Raw genomic sequence first — 24,621 nt, forward strand, 5'->3', positions numbered from 1 at the left:
TATGTATCTCGCTAACCGTTCTAGCAATTTGTACCAAGCTCGGTATGGTTATTGTGCTTGCCACATAAAAGCAAACCGTTGAAAATTGTTGAAATCGGACTAAAATTGAGGCCGCTTTTCATATAACGGTAAATTTCAGAAATGCTTGAAATTTCAATATTTCGAAATTTAAGGGCGCTAATTTACTTAAAATGTATACACCCCGGCTTATCATGTAGCGGTAGCTTTCGGAAAGGTGGAAAACATATATTTAATACTTGCGCCGGGTATTTAATGTTCGGCTCCGCCCGAACTTAGACTTTCTTAGTTGTTTTTAACAGCGTTTATTTTGGTGTCGTCTGGCAAAAGACCTTTGGCTGAACATTTATGGCCTAGGAATGTAACCTCCGGCCGGAGAAAATTGCATTTATTGGGGTTGAGTTTTAGGTTGAAGTTTCGACAAGTGTCAAAAACTTTCGCTAAATTTTTAATGTGATGTGCTTCACTACACCCAATAACGATTATATCGTCAACTTAAAGGAATGCCACATTAGGCGGAATACCGGAAAAAGCAATTGTAATCATACGCGCAAATGAATTTGGTGCTACATTTAACCCAAACGGTAATACTTTCCATCTAAAAGCTCCTCGGTCCGTACTGAAGGAGGTAACGTCACGTGAATCAATATGTAAAGGGATTTGATGAAACCCTGAAAAAAGGTCGAAGATTGAAAAATATTTCGCCCGTCCAAGGTTATTTAGAATGTCGTCTACTCGAGCAAGAGGAAACTTATCGGCAATCAATTTTTTGTTAACAGCGCGAAAGTCTACGCACATACGGTATGCTTTTTTACCATTAGTATCTTTTTTTGGAACAACAATTAAAGGACTATTATAATTCGAGTAACTTTCTTCGATTAATTCATTTTCTAACAACTTGTTAACTTGACTATTTATTTCTTATCGTTGGGAATATGGTAATCGGTAGTTCTTAATGTAAACTGTGTTATTGTCTGTCAATCTTAGTTTTTGTTCGTAAAAGTTATTTAACGTCATTTTGTCGTCGGGAAGTGCAAATATGTCTGCGTAATCTACGCACAAGTTAAGTAATTTGCTTTCAGCGTAACTAGGAATTTGTTTTTTCAAAACGTTAATCAGTTCTTTTGTCCGGTTGTCATCGTTTCTTGTCTTATTAATGGAGTAAACGTTAAAATTAGAGAGTTTTTCAGTCCGAATGTTACAGTTCTTTACGTATTTTATTTCGTTCGTGCTGTGAATACACCGCTATCGATTTCTTGTAATTCCACAAAAAGTGGTTCTGGTGAAGAATCGGAATCGCGACTTTTTTGTTACCTACCCAGAAGGAAATGCAATTGCTTGCGTAGCTGATAACGCATTTATTGAATTTTAAAAAGTCTTTACCCAATATGCCGTCTGCTGGAATATTAAAGTCGTCGTTAACCACATGTAGCGTATGTTTTATAAAAAAGTCCGAAAAAGTCAAATTTGTCGTTATTTTACCCAGAGTAGCAACAGTATTAGAAGTAACGCCCGTTATGCGGATAATATCATTCGTATCGATTGGAAAATTTTTGCAAAAACTTGAAATTTTTATTAAGGAGATGTCGGCTTGTGTGTCGACCAAAAATGTACATAATTTATTAGACCCGGAAACTTGTAATTGGATGAAATCTGAATAGTTTAGGTTTAAGCAGTAAATGCTTTTTGCTGTAGAAAAATCGTTTAGTTGTTGCTCCCCCAGTGTTCGCTCCTGAGGGGCATGAGCGTTTAAAGCACGGACATTTGCATTCCTACTCCTACCGTCTGCTGTTCGTGCATTATTGTTCCTATTGGTGTTGTTGTTGGAATTAATTCGTGAACTATTGTTGTTATTATTAAAGCGGTTCCCATTAGCGGATCGATATCTTTGACTGCTATAATTATTGAAGTTATTATTATTAGAGGAAGAAAATGACCTGTTATTCCTATAGCCAGTAAAATTGCGAGTTGGGTTAGTCCCACGATAGCCACCACGTGAAATTCTAAACGTATTGATACCACGCGATCGAAAAGTTAGAACCTGTCGCTCCTTCACCTCATTATTCTGCTCTATAATTAGTTTTGCAACTACGTCTTTAGAGTCTGAAAATTTTGTTGAAGCTAAAATTGATTTTACTAAGTCAGATCTGGCGTTTAGACGACACACGCCATTTCGTGAGCCTTTTCTTGAGTCATTCCTTCTATAATTAATGACCGCTCAAGTGAATCGGATAAATCTTCAACGCGTTTGGCAAAGTCTGAATAATTGTTGTTGTTAACGTGTAACGCCGCTATTTTCCCAGCCACAACTTTCGAGTTGTCAGGTCTGATTCTATTGCGTAGAGCAGATTTTATGTCACTAACAGAATTTATTTGTGTAGGTATGGCTTCGCGGGCTTTTCCCTCTAACTTGGATTTCAAAAATGCAATTAATGTACTGGTCAAATTTTCTTCAGCTAAGTCATGCTACGAGAGGTACTCCCCAAGGAGGAGTTCTCTCCCCCCTACTCTGGAACCTTACAGTAAATTCAATTCTGATGAGACTGCAGAGTACCGGCTGTCACGTCGTAGCGTATGCCGACGACATTGCACTTACAGAAACGGGCAAGCATCTCCAAACGCTAAGCGAACTTTTGCAGAGCGCTCTCTGTCTCGTAAACAGCTGGTCGAGGGAGTGTGGACTTAAAGTCAATCCCACCAAGACCGAAATGATACTATTCACGAGGAAATATAAGATATCGTCTTTTCAGCCCCCTCCCTAAACAGGGTGGGATTTACACTATCCAACGAGTTTAAATACCTCGGTTCAATTCTCGACAGGAAATTGGACTGGAAGCGGAACCTTACTGAACGATCCAGGAAAGCCATTACCGCCCTCTACGCCTGTAAGGCAGCGGTAGGGAAAAGATGGGGGATGAAACCACACATAATACACTGGATGTGTACGACCCATCCTTTTCTATAGGATCACCGTATGGTGGCCGGTTCTAGAAAAATCCACTTACAGAGGCGTATTGGACCGAGTACAAAGGGCGGTAACCATGTTAATCACGGGTGCCCTGCCCTCTACTCCCAGTAGGGCTCTGGAGACTGTATTGAATCTTCCCCCTACCGATCTTTACGGTAGATATCAGGCAAGCTGCAACGCAACTAGACTGAATGCAGCTCATACATGGTCCCTCCATGTTCGGTTCGGTCACTCAAAAATTCTGGGCACCATTCCAGCAGCCCTACATAAGCTGGATTACATTTTCTACCAGAATTCCAGACAGAAGCGACTGGGTAAACCGCTCGGACTTAGATCCAGGATCTACCGCTATCTTTACGGACGGGTCAAAGCTCGACAATAAAGTTGAAAGCAGAATCTCCTCCAAAGAACATTCGCTAAACCTAAGCAGACGGCTCCCTGACCACTGCAGCTTTTTTCAGGCCGAATTAACAGCCATAAGGGAGGCCGCCCTATGGCCTAAAAATGGCACAAACTGTCTACAATCCGTCACTATTTATTCTGACAGCCAAGCAGCGATTAAATCTTTACAGTGCAGTAACACTTCCTCAAAAGTGGCTGCCGAATGCAGAAGTACCCTAAACGAACTTGCCGCAAAAGTCACCATTAACGTGGTATGGGTACCCAGGCACCAGTGTTGCCGTTGAGAATTTTCAGAAAGTCGCAAAAAAGGGGTCATTGACGAAAAAAGGGTCACACGCTTTGCACAAAACAGGGTTGCAAACATACACATAAATCTAGTTGCTGCAAGGAGAGAGTTGCATCTCCCTTACAAGTTTTAAGTGATGCATTTTTTCGTACTTACAGGGAGGAAATATTTTTTAGTAGCATGATTCTGTTAGCATTTCATAAAAAATCTCTGAAAAGGGGCAAAAGCCGCACATAATTTTGGAAAAGGGTCAAAAAATCAAAAATTCAAAAAGTCAGGTCAAAGGGTATTGCCGCTTAAAAAGGGTCAAATTGCCCCTTTAGTCGCNCAAGTTTTAAGTGATGCATTTTTTCGTACTTACAGGGAGGAAATATTTTTTAGTAGCATGATTCTGTTAGCATTTCATAAAAAATCTCTGAAAAGGGGCAAAAGCCGCACATAATTTTGGAAAAGGGTCAAAAAATCAAAAATTCAAAAAGTCAGGTCAAAGGGTATTGCCGCTTAAAAAGGGTCAAATTGCCCCTTTAGTCGCACAACGGCAACACTGCCAGGCACAGTGGAATACGGAAAAACTGCGTGGCAGATGAGCTGGCGGGGGGAACTGAACTACGCACAGCAAACTCTGCGCTCGATGCAGGCGTTCCCCTGTCTTCGAGTAAGCACCGACTGAAATCTATTTTCACTGAATTGGCCAACAAACGTTGGGCGAAAGAACCAACATGTTCTGTTACAAAACAGATCTGGCCATATATAGTGTAGAACACTATCTCTGCCACTGCTCCGCTCTGGCAGGGTCAAGACTTGCTATTTTCAATGAGCATGCTTTTCGGTGTTTAGCCGATCTCAACTCTGTGGACGTCCGCGACCTTCAACAATACGTTAAGTTACACGATGGTTCTATCATTTGGGAAACTAAGGGAAAGGAACAAGAGCTCGTTCATAGTGGCGTCACAATGGGTCAAAATGGCCTAAATGTGTATCTCTGCCGTTCCGTGCGGAATGACAACCACCGTAACCTAACCTAACCTAACCTTGATTGCGTTTTCCCACAAAATTATTCTTATTTTCAACAAAAATCACGTTTAGTTTGGCGATTTTGAAATAAAATTCAAAAAGCATACGTCTCACTGACGTAAGTTATCTCAGCAGGGTTAAATAAACCATTGGGTATTGTCTCCTGGAAGTCTCCTGAAGAGAGCCAGAGTTTTCCGATCGAATAATATTGATTTTCAAGAATTCTATACCATTTGTACAAAAGTTTTTTTTTTCATATAAAATAGGCGGACAACTTCGAGCGCTTTGAGTGCCCTATAAATATTTTTTGATTTCAAAATAAAAACCAAGGGGTATATTTTTTCGATATAGAACAATCCTAGGGGCTCGTCATAGACTAACTGTACGAATCTTCATTACGAACGGATTCAATGAAGGCTCTCTACGAATTACGAATTTACGTTCGTAGCTATTCGGATTCAGTGATAGCACTTTCGTAGATTTCACCAAAATCGAACCTGCGATGGAATAAGTGAAAGCCCTGAATGTATTTATTTATAGGTGACTAATAGCTCAATTCTGTATCGGTGACAAAAATTTTGTAACTGAAAATTTTAAACTTTTTGATATATTTTTCCGTAAAAGCTGTGAAAAGAATTTGTACTATTTAATATAGAATAGAGCGTTAGCTTAAGGCTATTACAGCCAATTATATGTGCTCTGCTACTGATACATACATATCACACCTGCCTAAGTCCACCATAAGAAGGAAATTTTGCTTCAAAACAAGAAAAGAAAGAACCACAATTTCCCAAAATTGTCTTATGGTGAGCTAGATAGGTTTGATATGTATCGACTCTAGGGATGTTTCGAATGCCATATTTTTCACATTCGCGAATGCGAATGTTAGGAATAACATTAAAAAGCTATAATCAACTTAAGTCATCGTTTTTATTACTTAAAAAATTTGTAAATTATTAGTACATTGAACGAGTGCTTAACCTATACAGTGTTTTAATGTACTAGTCAAAATTGAAAAGGGGCATATTATATTTCAAAAAAGTAATTTTGCTACCTTTTCTCCCATGAGTCGATTTTTTAGAGGCTCGTATATAAGGCCGGCTGCACTGAACAATTGCTCACTTGGAACGCTGGCGGCTGGGGCGCTCAAATATTTGCGGGCCAGATCTGTCAGTTTGTCGTCTTTTAGTTTAGTTTTAAACCAATCGAGAGGATTTTCACCGAGATGAGCTCGGTTTTCTTTAAGATAGGCCTTCAATTGAGCATTACCGCCCTATTCTAAAAATGTCACAAAACTTTTTGCAGTACTTGTTGAAGGCCCATCAATATTGTTTGATATAGTTACTACTTAACCGTTTAGCGCCTGATGCTAAAAGCCGGTTATTGTCCGCACTCTGGTTAGACAGACTTACCGCCCAGTTCTGTGATTTCTTGATAAATTATTTGTAAAGAAACATTATCAAGATTTTTATCAAGTAAAAGGGGTACTGATTTCCACATGAGTGGAACTTGTAAACGCTTGTCAATAGCATTTTCAATCTTGATAATTTATCAAGAAAAGAGCTTTAATATATTTCTGTGCTAGAATTCCAATTCTTGATAAGTAATAAAAAATTGACAAATTATAAAATTTTTTTATTTATCAAGTGCACAGAATCGGGCTTTTAGAACCCTTTCAACAATATTAGAGGGGACTCTCTGCCCTTGTAGACATTCGTATTCGCAAAACATTCGTATCGTTGGATACGAATGCGAATGTGTAAAATGATGCGAATCATTCGCATAACGAATGCGAATGCAAATATTCGCAACATCCCTGATCGACTCATACATATAAGCATACATATCGCACACCATATTCAAAAGAGGCACAACTCAAAAATTAGATCCGAAAATATAACTGTTTATGGATGGTAAAGATTCAACGCAATTACTACAAAAAACAGGTATAACAGAATTTTATAGTTAGAAAAAAAAACTGTTTGCATTAATTGGAGTAAATCCTATGAATTGATTTATGCAAAAAAAACCTACGCACATTTTTTTCCTTGTGCCCCTTTTCTTTTGCAGAAGGTGTGCGATATGTATTTAAAACTTATTGATTTACAAAACTAGATGTATAAAAAGGGAGAGTACATACCATAAGTTGTGTATTATGTAGACTTTTTTCACTGGGGTGTTGCATTATATTATTAATGTCGTCAAGCAAATTCGATTTAAAAGTTGGAGTATAAGATGCGTCTATGGCATTTTTGTCTTTGCTAATTTCGGCCTCTTCGTGAAATGCTTTTCTTTCCGTCTCCAGTATTTCTTTATTACACTTATATGTTAATTGTTCAAACTCAAGTTTTTGCATGCGCTCCTTGAAGTTTCGCTCGTTTTCCGCACGTTCCAACTCTATGCGCGACAAGGCCGCACGCTTTTCTTCTTCCAATTCGCAACGAAGTTTCTCTTCCTGTTTGTATAAGATCTCTTCATGTGCCATTTGGAAATCGACCACCTGTTAGATTAAAATTAGTTAACTTCAATTTGTTAAATCGTGAAAACTTTCAAAGAAATTAAAATATACATATACATATGTATTTATATCGCAGTGGTAAAATATAATAGGGCTGTTCAGGATCTTGTGCATATCGTCGTTTAAGGTACAAAACCGCGTATCAACAAAATGCAAAACCGCGTATCAAGATAATGCGCAACCGCGTATGTGAATTAAAAAACTAATCACATTCGAAAATGCACATTTCCTACGAAAAGTGGGCATTCAATTTTGCATTACCAAGTATCAGGGAATGAATGTGATTTAATATGAATTTTTTGGGACGTTTTGGATACATTAGAATGCCGATTACATATTAAACAGCAATAGAATCTAGAACTCATAAGAAATACATTACATTCCGACTTTCTTTCAGTATGTTTGGCTGACCTTAAATTTGTTATTCATTCAGATTTTTTGTGTTATTTATGGCCTTATAACAATTATATTCAACAATTTTATTGAGCTTGAGGTCGTTTCTTATGAAAAATGTTATTGAAAATCAACAATAATTTACAAAAAGTAGAAGTTATAGCTGCTATTTCGGAGATCACCACATCTCCTCAGTGACCGCGGTTGAAGAAGTCTGATAAGTAGATGTGGTGATCTTCCAAATAGCCGCTATAACTTCTTACTTTTGTAAATTATTGTTGCTTTTCCACAACATTTTTCATAAAAAACGGCCCCAAGCTCAATAAAATTGTTGGATTCATTCTGAATGCTAATAACCTAGCCGTTAAAACAGAACCAAATACCCCTTAGAATTTCAACAAGATCAGGCCTAGGATCTTTAGGCCCGAACGACCCTACGAGGGAATGCATTTTGATTCTAATAATAGGGTATAGAAAGGATAATAAAATACAGGAAAATACATTCATAATTATTCAAGTATTCAATATTGCTTTAAATTTAACTAGAAATTAACAAATTGCAAAACATCGGAAACCATCGATATATCGATGTTTATCTAGCGATGTATTTTAGCCTCGATATTCTTTTCTCCGATGCATCGAAACATCGATGTACCGATGTTACTGCTCAAAATTTGCATCCCTATTCTTGATCACGCAGGTAATGCATTACTACTTTTCCCACTGGGATCGTACATGCGACCTACAAGGGACATGGGAAAACATTTAATGACTTAAAAGGCCAATTTTGTTATACGTTTTTTTTTTTGCGAGACATGTTACAAAGTTTAATTGAGAAACTCAAAACTAATAAACGTTGGGCATCTGCTGAATACAGTTGAGCACACATTTTGAGCGGGATGAGTGTCCAACATCATTTTCTATGTTTCTTGGTACGGAGATTACGAAAACGGGGTAAGTAGGTCGATTTAAAAAAAGAGTAAAAGAAACATGAAAACAGTGCAATGGACGACATGTAGCCTGAATAGGGGTTTTTATTATGTGTGAACAGTGACTCAAACAATCATTCAAAAGGTGACTTTATTTTAAATATGTTTTTCATGCTATAACCAAAACAATGTTAATTAAAGTTTTAATTTTTATACACAATTTAGAACAACTCAACAAATTTTCATCAAAATTTCAAGCATTTTAAATTGGGAGGTTCCATGGGAAACTGAACCTCAGAGCACAAAATTTTTTCTTTATAAAACGATCAATGTGTGGATAAGACATGAATAGAAATCTTGAATCAACCAAAAAATAACAAATTAAAGCTTTAAAATCATTTTATTGCCTTTTTACGTTTTAAAATCAAGTTATAAGTAAATTTTTTGAGTAGGTTTAAAGTAGGATGTGTTGAAAGTACTGTCATATAATTTGCTATTCTTAATTCAAGTGTTTGGTACGAAAAATATGTATTAGAACTCATCTGCGTTTAATAAAATTGTATAATGTATTAAATTGTGTGAGTGCTTTGTCTATATTATGAGTTATTATTAAGCAGTATTGGTCTTGTCCCACCCGTGACAAAAAAAGGTAAAAGTTATTATATTTAATTGCAGAAGTTGGAGTTGTGTTTCGGGTTTGTTACATAATGTTAGAACGTCATTGTCAATGTTTACCACAATTGCATTTTCGTTTCCACATAGTTAGATAATAATTCAACAGTCAAGCATGTCCCACCCGTGACAGCTACGGGTGGTACAGTTGCCAGAGGTAGATTTACAGGGCTGATAAGCTTTATTTGTTTGTTGAGGTGGACGCAGGGGAGAAGGGCGGAAGCGCGGACTCGCCCATTACCTATATACCCTTGTGGTCAGCTGATCAAGTTAAGTGACATTTTGACCAGTTTTGGTATTTTGTTTATTTAATGTTCATACTTTTTTTTATAAAAGTTTAGCATATTACATAACCAGAACCACATAAACCAACATTTCAAACTTCGTACAAAAATTATAAATTTCCACAAATTTTAACAGTTACACCCAAAAATTTTAAATTTTTTGTTCATAATTTCTAGAAAAATTCCAGGTATGCAGATTTATAGCGTATTAAATTTAAGTAGGAAAAAGTGAAAATTTCAAGACGCTAGGAGATCGCGTTGATTTTTAATAACTTTTTTGGCTGATGGTGCTAGGCTTTTTCTTCTATATAAAAGGCACTATACTAAGATAAAACGTGAGTGAATTGAACCCCTACTTGGCTTCTTATATCTTTTCATAACTAATCTTTAATATGGACCACACTAAAAGCTCATTTTCATATAAAAATTCGTACGTGTCCCACCTGTGACAAATGTTGTCCCACCCGCGACAGAGGAATTTCGGATTTTTTTATAATAAATCCATCATTTTTGTTGTAGTTTTTGCTTTGTTTGCATTCGTGGTTCTGTGATTTATTATAAGACATCAAGTTCACACAGAAAAGTGAAATAAATTCGCAGAGTTTTCGTAAAATATATCTGCTCCCAAAAGCAGGTTCTTTTTTTGTCTCACCCGTGACAGAAGAAATAACTCAGATTTTTTCCATACAAAAGCTGGCATTTTTTACCTATTTTGTAATAACTCATATAATAGTCAATTAGGTGTAGCTTTATCAAAATGTAGAATTGTTCAGTACTTTATACTTAAATTTAAACAAGAAAGACCAATTTTTCCTGTTCAAATGTCCCACCCGTGACGGTGGAATCGCCCAATTGAATTTTTGAGTATGCAGTTTTGAAGCGACCAAGTAGTCGCGCTGATTTATAATAATAATTAATTTCCTACCGAATTTTTGGTAATTCTATGGTAGCTCCGAATTGTCTTGGGCCGATATAACAAGTTGTGGTCAGTGTCGAAATAACTGAATAAATACGACTATGGAGCAACATGACTACGTCAACATTTTAAAAATTGTTTTCTCCCCTTTGCTAATGAAAAACTTGGCTTAATATTGCTTTAGAAAGCACCAGATAGAAAATTCCCCATTCATGTGATCGCATATTTTGGTATCAAAATGGGAATTAAACTAAATCGTCTACGGTATTCGCCATCGCCACCGCGTAAAGGCCTGTAAATCTTTCGCAAAATCTCTCTCGAAAACTCCAAGATCCGCTTCATTAGATGTTTTCATTGTGTATGCCTCCGCGTCATACACTAGCACAGACAAGATGAGCGACTTATAGAGTGTGATCTTTGTACGACGAGAGAGGACTTTACTTCTTAATTGCCTACTCAGTCCAAGTAGACTTGTTGACAAGAGTCATTCTCCGTTGGATTTCAAGGCTGACATTATTATTGGTGTTAATGCTGGCTCCCTAATAAACGAAGTCGTCTACTTTTTCAAACTTGTAACTCTCAACCGTGACGTGTGTGCCAAGAAGTGTATGCTCTGACTGTTTGTGTCCTCGTTCACCCACAGATCCCTTCCATTTGCTTCTCTATATAATTCCGAGAAGTCAGAACAGACGTAGCCCTTCTTTTTTTAACTGATAATGTCGATGACGTCGGCATACGCTAGCAATTGTACGCTGTTGTAAAGGATTGTGGCTGAGCGGTTCAGTTTTTATTATCTTCTTCAGCATCAGATTAAAGTAATCACAAGAAAGGGAGTCACCTTTTCTGAAACCTCGTTTGGTATCAAACGGCTCGGAGAGGTCCTCCCCAATTCTGGCGGGACTGATGGTATTGCTCAACGTCATTTTACACAACCATATTACTTTCGCGGGGATACCAAATTCAATGGTGTGAGTCAATCCTGTTCTCGCGGGTCTTTTCCAAGATTTGGGGTATTGTGAATACCTGATCTATGGTGGATTTTAATTGCAAAATTTATAGCAATCGTAAGTTTTTTAAGCCACTTTACAAAAATCTAAACAAAATCATGTCACAATGGCAATCATATGCGAGAGAGCATATGTTTACCAACAAAATATGTAGCAGCAATTTCAATCATGTCAAAATTACATTCGGTAATTCGCCATTGCTGGGACCAGGAATCGCATTTAGACCTTTAGTTTGGGCTGAATTTGTTATATATTTTTACGACTATACAAAAAAGTAGCAACATCTCCTAATACTAAAATTGGTATCTAACGAACCTTTTGAAAAAAGAGAATAGTCAAAACCGGTAGGGATTTAAAGAGCAGACAGCTTTTTTGGCACAAAAATATTTTTCACACTATGCTAGGGTTGCTAGATTTTCTGTACAATTTATTGTTACAAATTACCATTAATTAGGTACAAACAAACAAAGATATCTTAGATATATTTCTCAAAGCAACAATAAATGTTAACAAGTAATTTTTAGCAAAAAAAAACTCCCATATAAAATATATATATATATATATATATATCTCATGATCCACTGATCGGATCTCAACCAGATTAGTATGGGACCACCTCTGAGACACTACCTTTCCGATGCAAAGGATTATCGAAATCGGTTGACGTGGTCCAAAGTTATGCGGTAACATACATAAAAAAAAAAAAAAATATTCCGACGAACTGATAACCTCCTCCTTTTTTGGAAGTCGACTAAAAATAAATAACTAAATTTTACAAAATAATTCCAGACTCTTCCTGATTGTAAGGCCATATTTTTAATTTAAGCCTTATAATTAATTTAATATTTTTATGCTTTTTATACCCGAGCACTCTACACCTACCTGGCTACAACCATGCTTACACCTTTTCACTATCACACTTAACTTTGCTTAGTAGTGTTCGCCACAATATGAATGGCAAAGTACAGGGCGTAAAATAATAACTGTCGCACCGGTTTTTTGAAAAATATTTTATTGTTAACTTTGTAAATACTTTACTTTAATTTTATTAATTAGTTTAAAAATTTTAATCCTTATTTGCATTTTCCAGCTTTGTCTTTTTCAGGTGTGCCTTTTCTTAGACTTTATATAAAAAAAAAAGAAAAAGAAGAATGAATGGCCTCCTAGCCACCGGTTCCAAGTCTATTCGATTGCAGAGGGGAGAAAAAATTACTCAAATGGGGGAAATTTGCCATTTTATTTTTCAAAAAAAAAAGTGCGACAGTTATCATTTTACACCCTGTTTATGATAAAATATTAATAGCTGGAGAAAGGAGTACAAAAGAAGTACAAAACTAAGAAAGGAGTATATTTCCGGATATTTTTTTTTTTTGGGAGTGCGAGGGCGTACATTGCAATAAAAAGGAGTACGTTTACTCCCAAAAGCAGTATGCCTGGCAACCCTACACTATGCGCTAGTGAATACCCTCAAATAATGGTGTTTTCTTTTCTCGAAAAAAATGTCACCTTCATATGGCAACATTATCAAGGTGCCACATTTTAAAGAAAGAGAGCGCAATATACATGTGAAGATACTGCGAAAGGAACACGAAAGCTTGACAGCCCTGACGCAGGGCCGAATAAATGAAACATTATTTCGAGAAAAGAAAAATCTATAAGACACATTAAAAAGGAAAATAAAATTTCGTTATGTTTCAGGTGTTAAGCGGTCGAAAGAAAATTTCTTTATGTTCATTTAATTCATAAGATCATACGAGACTGCAGTTTAGATTTAAACTACCACATACTTCATGAAACTTAATTTTTGGTTTTTGCTTTCGTTCCATAGGAATTGTAGAAAAACTAAGCAAAACGGAGAAAATTGTAACATTTAAATACTCCAATAAAAATTGTGTGCTTTTTTCGAGCAAAAATGCGACTTTTCTTGGGTTTTAGTGCTTTTTCAAATTCAAAACTTGGCAACACTGGTATGCGCGTATGCCGGGGTCACCTTTCTTGTGAATTGGGCAGAGCAAAAGAGTTGATGCATGCACCTTATCAGCCCCTCGCCGCCGTACTTGAATAGCTCGGCTGGCAGGCCGTCGCACAGTGCTTTGTCACATATGCAAAATTAAAATAAAATAAAGTGCTTAGAATATTTAAGTAATATACATGCACCTTTAATAGATTGGTAAGTTTAATTTACCAACTCTTCGTTTTGTTAACATAGAGGGCGTTAAAGTCACAAAATATTTGAGGTAAAACTGTTGAACGGAAAAAACTTTTTTTACTGTGTTACACAAAAATTGTCAAAAATTCAGTTTTTAGTGTATTACTTTACTACTATATGTACAAAAAACAAATAATTCTTGGTAAATGTTTCTTATGGAAAAGTTGTTTGTGCTATCGAAAACTTTTGAGATTTTTTTATTGGAATTCCCAAAATTGCTAAAGTTTGGTAAAGTGATACACAAAAAATTTTAAGAGTGCCTAATTTTTAATTTACTATTTTGGTACGTTTTGATGTGCTTTACTAAAATCTGTGAAGACGTTTTATATTTTTCTGCCGGAACTGTTAAGATTATAAGCATTTTTTAAGCCATATTTCTTAAGATTCAGAAAAAGTTATAAAATTGCAGAAAATTAAGGTATTAAGGTAAACTACCTACTAATACTACAAAAAATGAACCTAGTTTTGATGTAGTGTATAATTTTTATTAAATAGCGTCACAGAATTTCAAAAAAATTGGAAGTAATATCAGCTTTTTTTGGCGAAAACCTTAATGTTTTGAAAAAAGTGCGCAAATTTTTTTTTTTCATTTAAATACCTCGTTAGTAGGAAAAAAAATTAAATTTTCTGCCGGAAATTGGAAATTTAGTATTTTTTAAAACATATAAGTTTTTTAATTTTACAAAGACAAAAATATTAATTAATATATAAAAATCTCGAGTAACAAAACAAAAATATGTTCAATGGATGCCACTATCCAATCAATATATAGAAGCAAATGGACGAGTCCAGAAGTAATCGTGAATAAAGGAGACGACTCTATAATATTGTGCGTAAATTGTCGAAGAACTGTCAATAGATTCGTTGAAATGGAACACTTCGTGATTCCCCGCATTGACGAAATACTCGCAAATCTGGCTGGTTGGAAGTTTTTTGTAAATAAGACCTCACAGGAGCTTGGCTTCAAGTGAAAATGTCCGAGCGATCGAGGAATTACTTACTATTAATACCCATAAGGGCTTATTCCAATTCAGAAGGTAAGTATACGGGCTCAAAACTCAAGCAAGTTTATTTCGTTAAAAAAATGGCACTTGTCCAAGTTTATTTTTACGTTAAACTTTAATAACTTGTCAAATACAGCGTAAAGGTTCTTTTTGCACTCTTCCAAATCGGACCCACCAAATCAGAATGTCATCAAAATATACTAGTACCTTTTTAAGTCCCTTCAAAATTTCACATATTATTTTGGAAAACTCCACAGTAACCTTTACGCTGTATTTGACCAAAGTTATTAAAGTTTAACGTAAAAATAAACTTGGACAAGTGCCTTTTTTTTTAAGAAATAAACTATATTGGGTATACCATTAACGAAGACGGTATAACACTATCTAAGAAAAAAGTTGAAGCAGTTGTGCGAGCTCCAGCACCAACCAATAAACAGCAGCTGAATGTTGTATTTGAGCATGGCCAATTATTAGTGTCACTGCATTCGTAATTTGTCGTCCGAGTTTGCTTTTAATCCATGAGCTGACTAAAAATAATGTTAAGTGGAGTTGGAGAAAGCAACACCAAGAAGTCTTTGAGCGAAGTAAAAAACTAGTTGTGGACATTGGAGTATTAGCGCATTACGATCCAACGAAGCCGATAGTAGTTTCGTGCGACGCGAGTTCATATGGCGTAGGAGGAGTATTGTCTCAGATAACACAGGGCAACACTGATTTTGGTGCGGCAAATGTTAAATCTGTTTTCGATAGACTTTTTTGAGCTGATTACGAATCCGTAATTATAAAGATTCCATCACGTACAGATTTTGAGAAAATCGTGGTCAAAGTGTCAAAAAATCCGGGTTTTTTTCAATATTTGAGAAGCTCGAGCAAAGAGTTAAAATGTGGTAGAACCTTCCACTTAGACTTAACTTCAAGCTAGAGCCCTGGGCTACATACCCTGAAAATACCATCCCTGCACCTTTAATTGATGGCCACTTATAGTCATTTGTTGAACAAAAAAAAAAATGCTGGCAAATTGTGCTATTGAAAAAAATGCTTCCAAAATCAGTTTTTGCTGTTCAATAAACGACTATAAGTGATCCTAGGGTCAAGACGAAGAGATGGTATTTTTAGGGATTGTAGTCGAAAGTTCAATCCTTAATTTAAGCTTAAGTGGAAGGTTCTATCACCTCTTGTTTAATTGCGGCAGGGACTCAAACTTCGCCAAAAGTCAAATTTTACTGCTCAATAAATGGCTATAAGTGACCATAAATTCAATGTGCAGGAATGGTATTTTCAAGGATAGTAGTCGAGGGTTCTTGCTTTAATCTAAGCCTAAGTGGAAGGTTCTATCACCTTTTTACTCTTTCCTAGAGCTTCTCAAATATTGCAAAAGCCCGATTTTTTGACACTTTGACCTCGATTTTCTCAAAACCTGTACGTGTGGGATCCTTTGTACTTACTAGAGCTCTCGATTTTGTTCGCACATTTTCAAACAGCCCGGGTATATGAGCAGCGAGTACTCGCACACTTGTTCAATGCTCATTACTCGAAAATTTTCGAGCATGAGCTCGAGCAATTCGAGTTTTTACGAGTAATTTGAGCAATGTTTTTTTATTGTATTGGAAATTTTGGTAGCAACTTTTTAAATTTTTCAAATTATTGATATATAATGCAAAGATTGTTACATTAGTATTTAATAATATAACATGAATTAGAAAGCAGCTGCTGACAAATACAATTTACAAATTTTCTTTTGTTTATGAAATTGTTCAAAAACTCGAAAATTTTGAACAAACATTTGAGCAGTTGAGCAATGAACGAGTATCGAGCGAGTATCGACCTACTCGCTTTGCTCGATACCCGGGTATCTAGAGCTCTAGTACTTACGGATTCGTAATCAGCACAAAAAAGTCTATCAAAAATAGCTTTAACATTTGTCGCACCAACATTTTTTTTTTCATTTTTGTTGGCCTGTGTAATAGATGGTGAAGAGCGTCCAGTTATGTTTCCGTCAAGTACTCTTCAGCCGGCTGAGACAAACTATTCGCAATTGCATCGAGAAGCATTGGCTATAATAGTAGCAGTGGGGAAATTTCCTAAATATTATACGGCCTGCACTTTACTATCGAGAACAACCATCAACTTTTTCATGTAGAAAGGACCTTCCAGCTGTTGCGTCAAATAGACTTCAGAGGTGGGCAATTTTTTTGTCAATGTATGATTACACAATCAAATATAAGAAGGGCTAACAAATCTGTCACGCGGATGCTTTATCCCGATTACCATTGCAGGAAAGCACATACGATGACACCGATAGCATAAATATTTTCTATTTAGTGCATGATTTGCCTCTTAAAATTGAAGATGTTTTCAAACACTTGCAAAATGATGAAGTATTAAAAAAGTATACAAGTTTGTAGTAAATGGTTGGCCGAAATTGTCAAGAAAGGGTTTTTGAATTATTATACAAAGCGTATGTCATTGGGAACGGAAGACGGATGTCTATTTTATCAAATAAAACACCTCTTTGAGGTAAAATTTTCGGGTGACGAAAGATGAACTAGAAACACAAAATTTATGATATCAATTTCGTGACGAAAATTATACGCATTTTTTAACTGCCTTTCAAACGTAGGGAAAATCTTTTTTATTCATACGAATCGTTGCCAAAGTTGTTTTTTTTTTTTTAATTGTGCTTTTAGCAGTAAACGGAAATTCGGAACGTTCCGAATAAATAAAAAAAGGTTTTCCGTACGTTTGAAAGGCAGTTTAAAAATGCGTATAATTTTCGTCACGAAATTGATATCATAAATTTTGTGTTTCTAGTTCAATTTCGTCACTCGAAAATTTTACCTCAAGGAGGTATTTTTTTTGATATCAATATTTTGGGGTAGCAAATTTAAAATCGACGAAAATACAAACAATAAACTAATGGCCTTATTCATAAGTAGGTTTAAAGGGCTTTATAAAATGACGTTTTCATAAATTTTACAGTTTATAAACCTTTTTTAAAGCTGCTTTATATTTTATGAATAAGGCCATAAATGTTTTATTTTTCTCAAATAAATTGCTAAAAATATTTTCTAAATCTAAATCATGTATTCAAATCGATGTGTCCATTGAAACATAGTTTTTCGAATACGGAATAAAGCGAAAAAGGATGATCAAGGATNGTAGGTTTAAAGGGCTTTATAAAATGACGTTTTCATAAATTTTACAGTTTATAAACCTTTTTTAAAGCTGCTTTATATTTTATGAATAAGGCCATAAATGTTTTATTTTTCTCAAATAAATTGCTAAAAATATTTTCTAAATCTAAATCATGTATTCAAATCGATGTGTCCATTGAAACATAGTTTTTCGAATACGGAATAAAGCGAAAAAGGATGATCAAGGATATATGATGATATCAAAGATGATATGTATTCGAAAAAATTAAAAATAAAAAAAAATATGAGAAATGATAAAAACTTATCAACTTGGTACCAACTTTGGACAATAAACAACTGTATTCGTCTACTTGCCTCGTAGTTTAATTGTTGTTAAGATTTCTACCGGGTGTGGGGCGCACACATGCGCCTTTTTTTTAAGAAGTTTTACTTCTATCACGTGTACGGTGTTGCACTCGTGCTATTAAACTAATGATTTTTTCTCAATTAGTTTTGCTCAGTGACAATTTATACATATGTATGTAAGTAGTAGCGGCACATTGGGTGAACTAAATGCATTCATACATACATATTTATGTACAACTATAGGTAAATACCAGGTAGGTTAAGTGCGGGTGATAAACCCATGTAGCATAGTTAAATACTGTGTACATACCTGCAATTAAAATGGGGAAGAATGTTACAATTTCGGCATGTGACTGAAAAAAACTCTAAAATACACACAAATTGTGGTTTCCAAGACATGTACGAAGTGATTAGCACAGCTGTATCCTTCAACTTGTCAACTCGCGGGAAATTCCCCGATTTGCAGGGAATTTCGGTTTAAGTGGTAATCGGGGAATGGGCGATTTTTTCGGGGAACTGGGTATGTTATTTTTATATCATAAAGTAACCATATTAGACGGATATGCTAATTTTTAACCATTTGACCCTTTTTGGAGCGACATTTTTTCAATTTGAATAGCAATATCTCCACAACAAGAGTTTTCCCAGATATAAGCTATATACCAGATGAAAGCTAAGGTTTTGGGCTAGACTTGTGGAAACTTAGAATAAAATCGACTGACCAGTTTTTGAGAAAATGCCCGAAATCTCTATTTTCAGAAAATGCCCGAAATCTCTATTTATATTTTATAAACACAAAAGATAGCGTTAGATAGCTTGTTTGAAGATCCTTCTACTGATATCCACATCAATGACATGGACTGAGTAGTGCGGCCTCAGTGGTAGTTTAAAAAATTGCCTTTTTTCGAATTTCAGGCAGCAGCCACGCCCACACAGGCATACGAATCAAAACATCCTGGAACAAAACCTTCTTAGTTTTTTGTGTACTTTAATTCCTGAAAGTTTGAAAAAAATTAAATGATGGTACGTACAGACGCCACATACATACCAAAGCATCTCGTAGTGGAGACACGAACCAAAACACATTTACCTCTATATCTTTCCAACTAGTGGCCGGAACTTAATATATAAGGTATCGGTTGAAAGGTATTGGCCTATAGAATAACACTAATAATGTTGGGTGTGCCCACATGCCCCCTTAAACCGGCAAAAGCAAAAAAAAATGTTTTTCGTTTCGCAACACTTTAGCCTAATTTTTAAGAATCCGGTTAATCGTTTACGAAGCTTGAATATATTTTCTGGACACACTCTGCAAGACCTTTCCAACGATATCAACATGTCGTTTGGACGTCTGGATAAAAACTTCCAAATCTCGTGTATATATAAGCGTGTCATTTCAGCATGCTACTGTTGCTGCTTTCGTCACTCGCGCGCACTGCCGTGCGCTGTTATGGTGAGCGCGTGATAATCCCAAAAAGTTTGGTACGTCAAGTTCTGCACCTATTGCGTAGTGAACACATAGGAATTGTTGGATGAAAGCTTTTGCAAGAACGTACGTATGGTGGGCAGGCATAGATTCGGATATCAAAAATTTTGTGAAAAATTGTATAGCATGTGCACAATGTCAAAATGTTCAGAAACCTGTATTAACTTCATGGCCAACTCCTTTATATCCATTCGAACGCATTCATATTGATTTCTGTAAAATCATCGGTGCTACTATTTAAATATTTTTGATACTTATTCTAAATTGATAGAAGCAAGTGTTTAAACCTAAAAATGCTCAAGTCGTTATAAAAGTTTTACGTACATTTTTGGCCATATTTTGATTACCTAAGCAAGTAGTTAGTGACAATAGACCACCTTTTGGGTCTAAAACTTTTCTTGACTTTTGTAAAAGCAATGGCATAGAATGCTTAAAGTCTCCGCCATATCACCCTCAATCGAATGGAAGTGCAGAGCGTGGAGTGCAAACTTGTAAAATCCCATTGAAGAAGTTCCTATTAGACCCAAAGACTAAAACTAAGTCATGGAATTTCAAGATAAATAACTTTTTGTTAAAGTATCGAACCACACCGGCCGCTGTGGTGTAGTGGTAAGCAGTGCGCGCTTTCACTCATCAGCACCTGGGTTCAATCCCTGGTCAAAGCAACATCGCAAAGAAATATAGAAAAAGGTTTTTTTCTTAACAGCGGTCGTCCCTCGGCAGGCAATGGCAAACCTCCGAGTGTATTTCTGCCATGAAAAACAGCTTCTCATAAAATGACAATCGCCGTTCGGAGTCGGAGTAAACCTGTAGGTCCCTCCGCTTTGTGTGACAACATCAAGGCGCACGCCACAAGTTGGAGGAGAAGCTCGGCCAAACACTAACATAAGTGTAAGCGCCAATCTATTATTATTATTATTATCTAACCACACCAACTACAACAACTAATTCCACACCAGCTGAGCTTATCTTTAAATATATACCGAAAACTCTTTTAGATCTCGTAAACCTAAATATTGCTAAGAGTCGTAAGTCAAATGAGGGAAAAGGGCAAAACGAGAAAACTATGTTACATAAAAGAGAAAATAATTGCAAGAAGAAATGTTATAAGACACAACAGACACAAAAAGATATTGTAAAAGTAAATGAATTTAAACCGAATGACTCAATTTTGTATAGAAACGTATTGAATAATTTTAGTAAATGGGATGTAGGAATGATTGTTAAGAAATTGAGTAGTGTTAGGTATCTTATAAAAATAAATGGCAAAACTAGAGTTGCCCATTTGAATCAAATGAAAAAATATCAAGGCAAAGTAATTAGATTTAATCCCACTATTATTACGTACAAAAGATCATGTGATCGAAAAAGACGGCGTAGTGAAGACTCCAATGCTGAGCCAGTTCTAAGACGATCTGAGTGATTACGAATAAGATTAGATAATGTTTAATGCGAATTTATACGTCTTTTTTTTTGGTATTAAATATACAGACATTAGACTGCATCACAAAAAAAAAGTTGCGGTTTTTCCGCCGGGACTACAAAACTTATTATATTTTAAAACGTCCACCAAAATATTTCGGAAAAATATTAAGCTTTAAGCGAGATTTGAAAATACCTCCAAAAATGGAGTTTTTTATGAATAAAAATAGTTTCTTAAAGAACGTTTTGAAAAAAGTCCGCTCAGATGACAAAACAGATTAGGCTTAAAAAATCTGCATAAAAATATTTAAAAATCTTTCCAACGGAATCATAATAATGAGATTTTTGATACTGTTTTTTACTTTTTTCAAAGATTGTTTTACGAAAAACTTAAATAACTGGGCCAAAACTATTCTGATTTAGGCTTATGGGATCTCGGTAGAAAGGTATTTTCCCACCATTTTTATTTATGTGCAAAAAAGTCATTCGTGTCCCAATTTTTTTTTTCCAAATACCAACACATCTTAATTCAACTTTGAATGATGTTCGTTCATCCTACCTTTCTCTTTCATCCTTTGAATGAGCTTATTAGCAAAAAAATACAAAGGGTGAGAAATTATCTTTCCAATGATACCTCACAAGTCTAAATCGGAAGAGTTTAGGTTCAGTTAATAAAGTTTTTCTTATACCAATCTTTGAAAAATGTTAAAAAACAGCATCAAAAATATTATTATTACGATCCCGTTGAAATTTTTTTTTTAATATTGTTATGTAAATTTTTTAAGCTTAAACCGTTTTGTCATTTGAGGGGATTTTTTCAAAAAACATCTTTAAGAAACTATTTTTATTCATATTTGGACGTAGTTTCAAATATTTTGGTGAACGTGTTAAAATATAATAGATTTTATAATTCCAATGGAAAAACAGTACCGATTTTTTTTTATGGGGTGATGCGCAACAAGCGATTTAACTCATCGAGTTCGTTTTTCGCGCCTATTTGTAGCATTATCGCTATTGTGGTGCAAAGACCTCTTCACGCAATAAAATAACGTAGGGATGCGATAAATGCCGCGGTGGAAAGATCGCTGACTGCCTCTATATGCACAGCTTTGGTAGCAAAGCGCACAAATATGGCCAAATAAGCCTTCCCGGGTGCTCTGCCTCGAATTTGAGAGTGAACCAGTAGCGGCCCACAGAAGTAAATTCCAGTGGTTAAGAAAGCGCGCCAGGCTGCACTCGTTCCTTTGGAACGTCGCCCATGAATAGATCTTTCTTTACTAGTTTTATGTGGAAGCATATAATGCATCGATGCACCGTGTTGTTGCATAACCTTTTGCCGTCGATAGGCCAATAGTGTTGGCGCAGTAAGGAAAGAAGTGTTTGTGACCCTGCGTGTAGATACTGGAAATGATACGAACAAACTGAAATGTTTGTGAAAATACAATTTTTTGGTAAAATTATTTGGTGCTTAGACTAATACTCTAAATTACTATGTCGAAGACGACCTCCAACTCGGATAAGTCCCCTTTGGTCGATGAACGGCAAATAAAGTGGTCGTGGACAAATCAGTCTAGAGATCACAATTTTCATTAAATTTCAAAGTCTTTTTTTTAATTAAAGCTAATAAAATTTGCTATCAATCTGTGGAAGCAAATTAAAAAAAAATGTTTATTTTTTTAATTTACGATATATTTTATAAAAAGAAAAAAAACATTTTTAAAGTGTAATTTAAAAAAAGTTCATTTATATTTACATAATATATTTAAAGTAATACTGGGACACCTTACAAATAATTTCGAGTAGTATTAAATAATTTAAACTTTTTCTATTTTGTTATAAACAATTAATTGACCACAGTGACTAAACCTATAAAAAAGAGTTATTTTTTATGCATATGAAGTATAATTCACGTATAAAATATAAAGTCTATAAATTTGATTTAAATGATGATAAAAAATTATACTTAGTTGTTTAAACATTCAAATATCAGATAATTTTGTTTATTTTTTCTGATTTGAAAGAAAAAAGATTCTTATGATTGTATGGAGCAAGAAAAATTGTCAACGTATTCCATCAAATTGTATAAACAAGCTTAATTAACAAATGCATAAGTTTTTTTTTTTAATTTAAAGATAAGAACGTCCTTTTTTTCTTTCACCTACAATAGATGCGTATATTAATATAGAAACACCTTATACATTTTTAAAGATAATGTTAAAAAATTAAACAAATTGCTTATTTTTTGTTATGAACATCTAATCAGTGACATTTTGTTCACCATTCTTATTTAAACATAAAAAATATATAATAAACGTATAAAAAACAAGTAATGAATACTTTCTATGTAAATGCTGACAAACGAAAAATTTTAGTCAACTGTTAAAAATTTTTTATAAATAAATATAATATATAGTAACTCAAACAACAAAACTTGTTGTTTTTCTCAAAAAGGGTTAAAATTAGTAACATTGCCGACTTACTCTACTAGATTGTTTAAAAATATTTAATTAAAAAATGCATAAATGCTTTAAATTGAAGATAAACAATTCCGTTCTCTTGTTAAGACAATATTAAGGAATATTGTATAACATCCAACCAGTGAAGCCAAGATGAACAAATCGTCCAACCAATAAAGGTCAGAATGATCTAATGATCAGCGAATCAAGGCAGAATCGGTAAAATATCCAACCAGTGAAGGCAAGATAAAGCTATCTAATTAAAGCAGAAATTCTAGAATATTCAATCAATGAAGGTTAGAAGCGTAAATATCCAGGAAAGATTGGTATGATTTTTTATCCAATTTATCCTTCTTGTGAAGAATGTGATTCTGCGTTAAGTAGCAGTTGTTGTGCTTCTGCATGTAAAGGTTTTTTTTTTTTGAAGAAATGTATTTTCCATACTTAAAGATTCTTTAAACTTTTTTTTAAAGTTGGCAAGAACAATTGAGAAAGTTTCTTTTCAACTGCTTTTTCCAAATTTGTAGAAAGGTTAAATTTATTCTTTAGATAATTTAACAACACTTCTGTAATTTTAGTATCTGATTTTAATAATATGTCTGAAAGTTCTCTATTTTTAATCTCGAAAGAATCCATTTTTCGAGAATGATAGTTATATTCCACGTATTCCTTCAATAAATAAAGAAAATCAAACAAAAGAGAAAAAAATAAAAATAAAAATAAACGAATCATAAGACTATAAGAAAATGATAGGTATAAGTAAAACTTGTCACATAAATTCTCGAATATATAAAATTAAACCAAACAAGTAAGAAAGTCTAAGTTCGGGCGGAGCCGAACATTAAATACCCGGCGCAAGTATTAAATATATGTTTTCCTCCTTTCTGAAAGCTACCGCTACATGATAAGCTGGGGTGTATACATTTTAAGTAAATTAGCGCCCTTAAATTTCGAAATATTGAAATTTCAAGCATTTCTGAAATTTACCGTTATATGAAAAGCGGCCTCAATTTTAGTCCGATTTCAACAATTTTCAACGGTTTGCTTTTATGTGGCAAGCACAATAACCATACCGAGCTTGGTACAAATTGCTAGAACGGTTAGCGAGATACATATATGTGATCACAAGTGGGCGGT

General features: G+C 34.9%; 1 protein-coding gene across 2 annotated transcripts in view; it reads right to left on the bottom strand.

Annotated features, from left to right (window-relative positions):
* Positions 1-24,621, bottom strand: part of neb (kinesin family member nebbish) — a 146,865-nt gene that overhangs the window by 46,862 nt on the left and 75,382 nt on the right. For both annotated transcript variants that reach the window (XM_017638878.1, XM_017638869.1), the window contains exon 4: positions 6,829-7,188. In XM_017638878.1, coding sequence (XP_017494367.1) covers positions 6,829-7,188 — 360 coding nt within the window. The remainder of the gene's footprint in view (positions 1-6,828; positions 7,189-24,621) is intronic.

This window comes from Rhagoletis zephyria, unplaced genomic scaffold (assembly GCF_001687245.7).
Source record: "Rhagoletis zephyria isolate East Lansing unplaced genomic scaffold, Rhagoletis_zephyria_1.1 Rzeph_scaffold_00147, whole genome shotgun sequence".
NCBI lineage: Eukaryota > Metazoa > Arthropoda > Insecta > Diptera > Tephritidae > Rhagoletis > Rhagoletis zephyria.